The sequence below is a fragment of the Octopus sinensis genome, linkage group LG15 (genome assembly GCF_006345805.1).
Source record: "Octopus sinensis linkage group LG15, ASM634580v1, whole genome shotgun sequence".
Taxonomy (NCBI): domain Eukaryota; kingdom Metazoa; phylum Mollusca; class Cephalopoda; order Octopoda; family Octopodidae; genus Octopus; species Octopus sinensis.
Window position 1 is genome coordinate 22266180 of NC_043011.1, and position 12100 is coordinate 22278279.

Sequence of the window (12100 nt, forward strand, 5' to 3'; positions counted from 1 at the left end):
CACATGGAAATGGAATGGTACTCTGCTGGTAACAAAGGGCCTTTCACTCAGAGTGTATGATGCATGTGTGCGAACAGCCATGCTACATAGCAGTGAAACATGGGCTGTGACTGCTGAGGACAGGAAGAAATGAAGCTAGTGTGGCCCACTGGATGTGTAATATCAATGTGCATATACGACAGAGTGTAAGTGCCCTGAGAGAAAAGTTGAAGATAAGAAGCATCAGATGTGGTGTGCAAGAGGGACGACTGTGCTGGTATGGTCATGTGCTGCATATGGATGAGTACAGCTGTGTGAAGTAGTGTCACACTCTAACAGTGGAAGGAATTTGTGGAAGAGGTAGACTCAGGAAGACATGGGATGAGGTGGTGAAGCATGACCTTCGAATGTTGGGCCTCACAGAGGCAATGACAAAGACCGAGACCTTTGGAGATATGCTATGATTGAGAAGACCTAGCAAGTCAAGATAGTTCCTTCTGGGATAGTAGGTTTGATGTCATCATCATTCAATGTCTATTTTCCATGCTGGCATAGGTTGGATGATTTGACTGAAAACTGGTAAGTTGCACCAGGTTTCTACAGTTGAATGCCCTTCCTAATGCCAACTACTCCAATAGTATAATGAGTGCTTTTTACATGTCAGTTACGAAACACTGGCATCGGCCATGACTATGATCTCACCTGGCTCGACAGGTCTTCTACAAGCACAGTATATTGTCAAAGGTCTCAGTCATTTGTCACTGCCTCTGTGGGGCCCAAAGTTTGAATGGTGCTTTTTACATGCCACTGGCATGGTAACCAGGTATGCGATACTGGCATCAGCCTCAACTACGATTTCACTTGGCTTGATGGGTCTTCTCAAGCACAGCATATCCAACATTCAAATGGTGCCTTTTACATGCCACCAGCATGAGTGCCTGTTACACAACACTGGCATTAGCCATGATTGCGATTTCACTTGATTTGTCTCATATGTAGCTGGGTATTAATAGGCATAAGGGTTTAAGGAGTATATCTAAAAGATGACTTAGTTGTGTCGTGGCCTCACAATTTTTGATCTCAATTTGAGATCAGTGGGTCTTAATATTTTTATATACTGGTTCTTCTGTTCACTTACAGCTCTCTGTATTTTTGAGCTTTTATGGATCTTGTATAAACTGTAGAAATTGTCTTTAATTTCAGAGTTACATTAGTAGTCCATTTCTTAATCTGTAAAGGAGGCTTTAAAAAAATTTGTACCAAACTTGTAAAAATATATATTTATAAAAAATGAAAAATTCTTTCTAAAAGATGAAACTAAAACATATTACCACGGGATATTATCATTAATTATGTTCTCATTACTGTTACTAAAATAACTGGAAAAATCCACTTAAACAACCAACACTACAATCTGTCATATGCATATGCTTAAATACACACACACATTAAAAGCTTTCTCAAATGATTCCATAGATTCTATTTTCTACAGCTAGGCAACATGACAAGTGACCAAAAAAATTTGTCAGTCATACAATAACTAAAAGAAATTTATTGCAATTGATAAAAAAAATATTTGACCTCTTTGACTTGTCATCAATTTCAGCCATCCCAGATAAACACCCCTTCCTTTCTTTCTTTTGTTTAAAAACTCAACACACAGGTGCTTACCCACATGCTCATACATTCCCAAAACATCCTCTTTCCAAAACTCAAGAAAAGAGATTCAACTCTAGATTTTTTTTTCCAGCTCACTCACACATATATAAATGGTATGAATTTTCTATAAGAAATCATTCATGGTAAATCCCTGAAAGGGATGAAAGCACTAAATAAATAGCTTTTATCCAAATCCTGACTACTTTTGTTTTCTCAATATATAAAATGTATAAAAATATGTATACCACTTCAAATAATTTATACACATCATCATGATCATGATCATTTAGCACCTGTTTTCCATGTTGGCATGAGTTAGACAGTTTGATTGGAACTGATAAGCCAGAGAGCCAGACCAGGCTGCAGTCTGATTCAACTTGGTTTCTACAGCTGTATACCCTTCCTAACATTAACCACTCCAAGAGTGTAGTGGGTGCCTTTTACATGTCACCAGCACTAGTCATGACTATGATTTCACTTGGCTTGACATATCATCTCAAGCACAGCAACTTGTCAAAGATCTCGATCACTTGTCATTGCCTCCTCAAGACTCAGCATCTGAAGATCATGTTTTACCACCTTGTCCCATGCCTTCCTGGGTTTACCTCTTCCAAAGGTTTTCTCCACAGAGATCAGCATTTCTTTATGCAGTTGTCCTTGTCCATAAATGCATATATATATATGTGTGACCTCGTCTGTATCACTAGCGATTTTCTTCCCATCTTCCCTTCTCGGGATCTTTCCTTCTCCTATGTTTCCGACGAAGAGCTGCGCTTGAAACGTCAAACCCTCCTTCTTCCCTTCTTTCCTGAGCGTCCAATAATACTTTATTTGTTCCACGTCCTTGCGTTGTTGTTTTTTTGTTTTTGTTTTCTTGTTTGGATTAACTTTATATATATATATATATATATATATATATGCATATATCAATGTGTGTATGTGTTTGTCCCCAATCACTACTTGAAAACTGGTGTTAGAAGTATTGGAGTTGATTTGCTCAACTAGACCTTTCATGGTGGTGCCACAACATGGATGCAGTCCAATGACTGAAACAAATATAAGAAATCTACTGGCCTCTGGAAAGCAATCATACTCAACATTCAGTGAAGGAGTTTGTGGGAATTCTATATTCTATACATGATGTAAACCATAGCTACACATCAGATGCAATTTGATCAATTCTCTCTTACACACTACATCTTATTCTTCTTATATCCAGTTTATCTTTCAGCTCAGCTGTGCTGCATCATCCGTGCATACTGGCATCAGCTGCAAACCCAGGTGTCACCACCTTGAAATGTGGAGCTGAGAAAAATCAATAAATACAGGGGCCTGACTGGCCACTATCAGATTCTGTGCCACTGATTTCCTTTGCAAAATAGGGATAATGGCAGCATGTCGGAAAAATGAGCCCTGCATGGTGAAGTGGCTGCTGCAGTGAGTGTTACTGGCTATTCTCTGTGGCAATGCCATTACAGTCATTACCACGAGGTGCAGTTGAGCATACCATTTGTTCTGGGGTATGTGGCCCATTACCCCTCCCCCACTCCATCTTCTGCTGCTTTACCCACTCCCTTTTTTCTTTTCTTTCTTTCCATTTCTTATCTCTTTTTTCTTCCTTATTTCTTTGTACTTAAATGTTATAAATAACATTTTAATAATACTGGCCAACGAGGAGCCCATACATGTTCAGATTAGACGAAGGAAATGGGGATGGATTGGGCACACACTGTGGAAAGAGCCCTCAAATGTGACCATGACAAGCACTTGACTGGAACCCGTAGGGGAAAAGGAAGCGAGGACATCCTAAGCAGACATGGAAGTGGAGCATTTTGGACGAGTTCAGGAACACTGGCCTGACATGGGAAGCAGCCAAGAAACATGCCAATGACCGCAAAAAGTGGAAGACAACTGTTGAGGCCCTGTGCTCCACAAGGGGTAAAAAGGATTAAGAAGAAGATGAAGCATTACACATCCAGCAAAATTGGATGCTAGTTTCATTTCTCTCCAACCTTTGCACATCATCTGCATTCAGAGGCATGAAACGTTTTTGCATCACTGATTTAATGTTTAACTCATCCCCTCCTCTCTCTGATTGTGTGTATAAGCATATTTCCCTTTTATGTCTGAAGAGAGGGGGAAGTCATTTGCTAACATCAGTTTCCACTTATATTTCAGAGTTGAGAAATAGAAAGAATAATTAGCTGTAAAAATTAATGCTCAAAAGAAAGGGAAAAAAAAAATGCTCAGAGCAAACAATGGAAATGAATGTGATATAACACAAAAACAAACAAAGACAAGAATTACCTTGCAACTTTAGATTTATTGAAGCCATAGTGATGATGCTTATCTTGATCCCAATGCACAAAGTTAATTTTGAAATGTTTTAGTTAGCTTTAGTAGATTATTTAATATAACTAAAGATTATCAGCTTAAATTTTATTTAGCTATTTCAGAAAAAAAGTTAAAAGAAAAAAATGTACAATGTGTATTTAAATTATTCTAAGCCTTATTCAAATTCAAAATGATATTTTTAATATAAATTATAAATCATATATAATTTATTCCAAATCTATATAAAATAATGTTTCTATATATCACAGTTTTTTTTTAATGAGTTAGAACAGCGATGTACAATATGGTCCAAAGGAACCACAAGTGGTCCAACCCAAAGTCTTGGTGGTCCACAGTGAGTTTTACGTCCAGCTGTATAGCATGATGCAATTAAAAGGAAATTTATATCTGGTGGTCCATGATATTTATTTCATGAATTCTGTGAACCACCTTCGGAAAAAGCTTGTGCATCATTCAGTTAAAAAATAGCAGCTTCGGGAACATAAAGAAGAAAGCAAATTCAATTTAATTTCTAAATTATTGTTTTTGATAGCCCTATCTGTGATAAAATTATGAAAGTGTAAGTTACCGCAGGAGACAGATAGCTTAAAAAATAATAATAAAGAGGCAACAATGGGAGATGAGACTGCGTTCAGAGCTGAGCACCAAAACCAAAGTTAAGCTTCAGAATAAAAGTTTTCTGATTTAGAATTTAACAAAAAGTTATATTAAAGAAGTAATCAGTATGTTAGAAATAAATCCAACACATGCTTTGTTAAGTATACAGACTGTAAGAAAAGTACAATCTGTTGTATTGCCCAGGTCATGTCCAGTAGCCAGAAAGATATCCTGTTTGGAATCCTGTAATAATCTCAAATCTGCATGTATCAAGGTTGTTCTAAGTTTTCATATTGAGAATCTGTTAAAAAGAAGAAAGAAAAAACAGCATAAACAAAAAAATATATATTCAAAAAACAATAATATAAGGTAGTTAGTAGGGTAATGGAATTAATTAATGGGAATTGGTTCTAATTTACTTGACATAACTGTTTTAATAGAAGGATGGATAATGGTCTATATGGAGTTTGTAATGGATGAGATGTTAAATCTCCCCTTTGGGTGCAGCCTCAATGTACTTAACAATTCCTAAGATATGGTAGTTATCTTCAACAGTTACATGAATTGAGGATCGTAGAATTAAATAAACAATTAAACTCCTGCAGCTGATAATAACTCACAATTTTTTAACTAGTAGTCCAAGAACTTATTCACATAACTAACTTATCTCTTATTTTTGAGTCTTCAAAGTGCTAAGTTGAGCAGGTTTTCAGAAATATTGTGTTGTCTAAGAACCAGAGTGTTTCCCTCTCACCCAAAAAAGAAAACAAAATATAATTGGCTGCAGGTTGGCTATAGGAATACATTGAATATCAAATAAACAGTGTGGAAGTATTTTGATTTAACTTACAATGACATTTATTTAGAAAGAAAAGTAACTTGGTTCAAGTAACAATATACAGCATCTATAAATAGGATATGAACTTGTGTCTTATGAATAGGGCACCAATCCAAGTAGTAATCTTCAGCTCTGATATTTTCTTCACAATGAAACTTTTACTTTATATTTTGGTCAAGGAAAATACTCAAATATTGCAGCCAATTCCTGGATCAGTTTCGTGTGAGAAAGAAATTTTCTTGGGCATGGTTTTGCTCAAGAAAGTGTGCACAAAATAAAACTGTTCTACTTTGTTGCATTGTTACGAGTAAGAGTTTAATGAATATGAAGCAGGTTGTTTTCTGGATTCTTAGTCAGGAATTGAAACCTTAGCCTGGATTTTTCTGTTAGCTCCTTTCTATTGTTCTTGGCTTTAGTGCTTAGAAATTTATGAGAGCCAACTGTCATACTTAGATAAATCTTATTGTTTAACTTAAAATCTTAGATTAAATTCTGTTCAACAGAGATAAGCCCATTCACTTTCTTTTGTTCTCTGACTTACATCTTGATTTCTAACATATATAAATATAGAACTCCTCTTCTTTCACTTGGCATCTTTGCCAAAGGTGTATCCTCTCTTTCATTCAGTACCTCTTCTGAGGGAGCATGTTCTCTGAAAATTTTAGGGCAGTTTGTTTTTGTTTTTAGTCACATCACATCATTCTCTTTCTAGCATGCCTATATCTTCTTAGCCTCTACAAATGACTCAAATACTACCAAAAGTGTGCAAGCTGTGTCATTACTAGCATCCTCTATCACTTCAAAACAGCAAAATGTTACAGCTTTGGTGTACTGTTCCTAACAACAAACTCAAAAAAATAAAATCTGTAAGAAATAACTTTTTTTTCCTTCTGTTGATACAGTTGGTGGCTATCGCACTGTTCCGCAAAGTTTAAATAATCTGCTATCAGTAACATATATCTGTTACAAATATATAGCTGAAACCTGGAACTGTTGGACATTTTTTTAATAATGTACATCATAAATGTTACTATATGGCATTAATTGAAAACAGGTGTGTATTGAGAATATAAAGGCTAAACAGTGTGGGTGCTAATCAGGTGCAGTGTCATTTACAATATGGCTATATAATGAGAACTTAAGTTGTCACAGTCACTAGTCAATTGCTTTGAAAAGTAACATAAATTTGTAGTTTCTACAAAAACATATTTAAATTAAATGAATTTTTAATTAGGCAATGTGAATCATAGAAAATAATTGTACCTGCAACAGATCAGTAATATGAAATCTTGGGGTTTATACAGGAAATACCTTAAGAAAGTTAGTTTACCTCTTCAACCAGACCAGCTGCAATAGTATGTCCACTATAGCGTATCATGAAACGCCCAAGTTCCTTGAATTCTTTATACAATTCAATACATAATGGACGTTCAAATTCTAGTTCTACTACAGCACTGCTGTTTTTACTAAGACACCTGTATGAATAGGCAATGGAAAATATAGATTTTTAGAAAAGAAAGAATAAAAGGAGAATGCAATTACATATAAAGTTGAGTTGAGAACACAACTTTTCCTTTGTTTAACCAAACAACAAAGTATTGTAATTTAGTGCCAAATCAGTTATGATCCAGTATCAAAAACATATCTTATCAAAAGCATTCCAGCCACGACCATCCCATTTTTTGTTCAGACATATTGGATCTTAGAATTGCGTTATGATGTCTGTTTCTTTTTTTTGAGATGACAGGGTGTGATTTGGGAGGGATTTAGTTGATATCTCTTGTGGGTTGATGACCATATGGAGATATCTGAGTTATAACAAGAAAGGTACTGATTTTTAAGTATGGCGTAGGAGTGGCTGTGTGGTAAGTAGCTTGCTTACGAACCACATGGTCCCGGGTTCAGTTTCACTGCGTGGCACCTTGGGCAAGTGTCTTCTACTATAGCCTCGGGCCGACCAAAGCCTTGTGAGTGGATTTGGTTGACGGAAACTGAAAGAAGCCCGTCGTATATATGTATATATATATATGTATGTGTGTGTGTATGTCTGTGTTTGTCCCTCCAACATCGCTTGACAACCGATGCTGGTGTGTTTACGTCCCTGTAACTTAGTGGTTCGGCATAAGAGACCGATAGAATAAATACTAGGCTTACAAAGAATAAGTCCTGGGGTCGATTTGCTCGACTAAAGGCGGTGCCCCAGCATGGCCACAGTCAAATGACAGAAACAAGTAAAAGAATAAATGGAGTTTTTAAGCATATTATTTGATGAAATGTACCTTCACACTATATTATCAAATAATGAGCTCCTTTCAGAAATTGACAAATTAACCCTTTATCATTCAGATAATTCTGTCAAATATAATGCTTAGTTACATTGTTTTCAATCAATCGTGCATTATCTTGAAGCTTCAAGATTTCAGTGATGTGATTGTTTATTTTTAGCCCTTAAAGCATTCAGATTACTCTGTTAAGCGAATTCATATTTATTCACAGTGTTTGTATTAATCATGCATTATCTTTATAGGCATAGGAGTGGCTGTGTGGTAAGTAGCTTGCTTACCAATCACATGGTTCCGGGTTCAGTCCCACTGCGTGGCATCTTGGGCAAGTGTCTTCTACTATAGCCTCGGGCCAACCAAAGCCTTGTGAGTGGATTTGGTAGATGGGAACTGAAAGAAGCCCGTTGTATATATGTATATATATATATGTATGTGTGTCTGTGTTTGTCCCCCAACATCGCTTGACAACTGATGCTGGTGTGTTTACATCCCCGTAACTTAGCGGTTCAGCAAAAGAGGGTGATAGAATACGTACTAGGCTTACAAAGAATAAGTTCTGGGGTTGACTAAAGGTGATGCTCCAGCATGGCCACAATCAAATGACTTAAACAAGTAAAAGAGTATCTTGTAGCTCTGAGATTTTGATGATGCGATTGTATATTTTAAAACTGATATTGTAGGGTAGGTGTAAGAGGCCAGATCTGGTCAGTTTAAACATAAAACAAATAAAATATTTGGGCCAGATATGGCTGGTTTAAATGTTAAAAGGTTAGAATGACATTATAGACTAGGTGTGAGAGGCTGGATATGGCAGGTAGACAATTTGAGCCAGATATGGCCAGTTTAAATGCTAAAAGGTTAAATATAAAAAAATAAAAAGAATTCAAGAAAATTAGCACACTATTCAGCTTCTATATTTCTTATTTATCATTGCTACCCATTAAATGGAAACGAGAAAAGTGGTTTCATAATTGTTTAACAGCTCAGCTAAAGTTAGCTGTTTCAGATGTTGTAAAGTGACAGAGCCACTGATCCAATTTAGAGTTGAAAGTAAGCATGTTACTAAAGAAATTTTTTGACACATAAAAGAAAAATAACTCTGAACAATTAAATAAAAGCAATTAAAGAAATTGATTTGAAAAAAATTATCCAACTTACTTAGGCCGGTTCTTGATGATTTCTCCTGTACTTTTATGAATTTGACAAATTAATCGTTTCCAAAGAACAGGTTCTGTTGTTGACTGGTAATGGAATACACTCTGAAACAGTAAAATCAGTATGTTGAAGTTGTATATGAGATTTTAATAGCCACTATTGTTGAAGTAGTGCTTCAATGTAAAAGAAAATGATATTGGGGAAAAGGATTTTGGAATTATAGAAGCACACTTGCCCTCGTTGATGCCAAAAAAGAAGAGGAATGAAAATCTTATAAGAAGAGGTTGCTAAATGAAAAGACTATGAGAGAGAGAGAGAGCCCTTAACCCAACAGAGGGACCAGCTATTGAAGTTGATGTCAGTAGTATTTACTAGGATCCTGAAAGTGTTCAGCTAGTTATTAAGATAGTATAGAGAAGTGTCATACTCAATGACTAACAGCGATATCAGCATGGACTGTTATGAAAGAAAAAGAATGCTTTAAAAAGAATCAATTATAGAGACATCAAATTGATTGACCAAATTATGAATGTCACATAAAGAGTAGAACTAATTCTGAAGAGAATTAGTTTAGACAGAGTGTTATTTGAGTTTGTGCTATGACAAAGTCCCACTGATACTCTCATTCTAGTGAAACAATTTCATGAGAAATTCTTATCAAAGCACAAGCTACTATACTTAGCATTTGTTGACAGAGTACCATGCTCTATCTGTAGTCTGGTACTTTCTAAGAAAACAAGGCAAAATTGAATGGTTTGTGAGAGTTGTGCAAGCCATATACAGAAACACAATCAGTAAGATGAGAGTTGACAAGTCCTGTGAGAAATTTAGTGTAGAAGGTTTAGTTCTTAGCCCCTCCTGTTTAATATAGTTCTTCTCAAGGTCATAACAGAGGACCTTGAAGCCAGCTGTCAAGGGGTACTCTGTATGTTGAGGACCTAGTTCTCATACCTGAATCTGCTGAATATCTAGAGAGGAAAATCCAAATGTAGAAGCAAAGCCTGAAATGGAAAGGTCAAAAAGTAAACCAAATACAAGCAAAAGTCTTGGTCAGCAAAGAAGGAGACAAGACTTTATTGCCTTTGAGAAGTGGTCAGGTTTGATAAGCATAAAAAGAGTGTAGAGGAATTTCATGGTGTATTCAATGTTAACCATCAGTGCATGAGATGTACAGTGGGATCACAGGCAGACTGACAGAGAAGGTTTTGTAAGCAGCAGATGCACAGGAATAGCAGTTTAAACACCCATGAAATGTATATCTTCAAATGTCTAGAATGCTCCCAACAAATAGTTGATAGCTTCCCTTACCTAAATGGCCTAATCAGCAATGAAGGTGGGTGTTTTGTGAGTATAGTAGCCAGAATACAGATGGAGTGGGAAAGTTCAGGAAAGGTACTATTTCGGTTGGTAATAAAGAATTCTCTCTCCAAATGAAAGGTGGATTGTACGATGTTGGTGTAAACAATGTGATGTTGCAGGATAGCAAAAACATAAGTTTTGAATGTAAAGGATGGAAAGAAATAAGGCAAGCAAGCTCTATTGGATATGTAATGTTAGTGTGAATGAAAGATGGAACACAGATAGGTTGAGAGAAAAATTGAGTATGGGGAAAATCAGATGTAGTGTGCAAAAGAAAAGACCAAGCTTGTTAGAACATGATGAATATATGGAGGATTGCATTTGGGTGAAGGAATGCCAAATAATTTGAATGGAAAAGCTCTGTGGAAGAAGAAAACTGAGGAAGACATGGGAAGAAGTGGTGAAAACTGATCTTAAGAGGTTGAACCTCACAAATGGGGATGATAAAGGACTGTAAAAAGGGTCAAGACATGGGGCTAGAGAAGACCTATCGGTCTCATGCGAGGATGGTAAAGCAGATATTAAATGATGAGGATGTTAGCTATGATGATAATATATATCATTTCCATACGTTCTTAATAAATTGCTAACCTCAAATACTTCATGATTCACATTAAATGCAACAGTCTCACCCATTTATGAGTGCAGGCATGGCTGTGTGATTAAGAAGTTTGCTTCATAACTACTTGGTCCAGGGTTCAATTCAACTGTGTGGCATCTTGGGCAAGTATCTTCTACCATAGCCTTAAGTTGACCAAAACCTTGTGATTGAAATTTGGTACATGGAAACTGTGTGAGAGATCTATAAAATAAGCACCAGAATTGGGGGCGAAATAATCAACTAAAAACCTTCAAAGCATGGCCACTGCCTAAAGATGGAAACCAGCAAAAGAACAGAAAAAAATATTCTTTTACCAATGTGTGACACATTCCTACAGGCCATGGGTAATGTTTTTCCTGCTCAGGAATAAAAATAAGGTTCTACAGGGAAAGATAACACTAAGTGGATTAATGGAACATTAGAAGTAGCTGTTCTCTTCACAGTTTTTCCAGAGATTCTTTGGAAGAATTCCATTTTGGCCACTTGTGTTCATAATTGTACTCATTTGGTACAACATTCATGGCCAAAGATGAGGACAAGCAAGAAAACCGAATTAAAAATAGCAGGTTAAATAATACGTCTAATAAGGAACTTTAAGATATAGAACTGCTATACTTCTCTCCTTCTTCTATTTTATCACTATTAAGAAAGATGTGGAACTTGAAGAATACTATATTTGATTGCATGTAAGATGTAGAGAAGTAGTTATGTACCCTGTCAAGTAATATTATTCTGGAGATCCTTCAGAGAAACTCCATTTCAGCTGCATGTATTTGTGATTTTATTCTTTTGATCATTAGCCAACATTCATGACCACAGGGTCACTTTAATTTCATTGACTTATTAATTGGTGCTGAGCTGGTAAAAATTGCAGTGCAACAGATTGAATGAAGGACATCCAGCAATAGGAACCATGCCAAAGCTGACACTGAAGCCGGAAGTGGTGTGGCAGTTCAATGGATCCTATAAAAACCATCCAACCCATGTCAACATGCATAATGGCAATTAAATGCTGTTGTTGATGATGATATTGAGTGTCAGGTCAGGTCAGATGTGGGGGGGGGGGTATGCACCATTGGTGCTTTGCTGCATTCACCATTTCTTGGTATATTCCCAGGTCCTCCCGTGCGATCTGTCGAGCAGAGTCCCAGTCGGTCCCTATCTTTCTAAGATACCTCCTTATCTGCCTTGACCATGTGACATATAATCAAACTAACATGAACCATCAACACAGTTGGATTCTCAGCACCAGCTCAGACTATTTGGTCATATTGA

At 36.4% G+C, this 12100-nt stretch overlaps 1 protein-coding gene across 1 annotated transcript in view; it reads right to left on the reverse strand.

The window, feature by feature from the left end:
- Window positions 1–3941: 3941 nt before the first annotated feature.
- LOC115219633 (HBS1-like protein) overlaps window positions 3942–12100 on the reverse strand; it is a 101444-nt gene continuing 93285 nt past the window's right edge. Inside the window, exons 15-17 of the mRNA XM_029789785.2 lie at window positions 8869–8969; window positions 6759–6903; window positions 3942–4891 (exon numbers count right to left, since the gene is read on the reverse strand). Of these exons, the coding sequence (XP_029645645.1) occupies window positions 4871–4891; window positions 6759–6903; window positions 8869–8969 (267 nt within the window). The 3' untranslated portion in view covers window positions 3942–4870. The remainder of the gene's footprint in view (window positions 4892–6758; window positions 6904–8868; window positions 8970–12100) is intronic.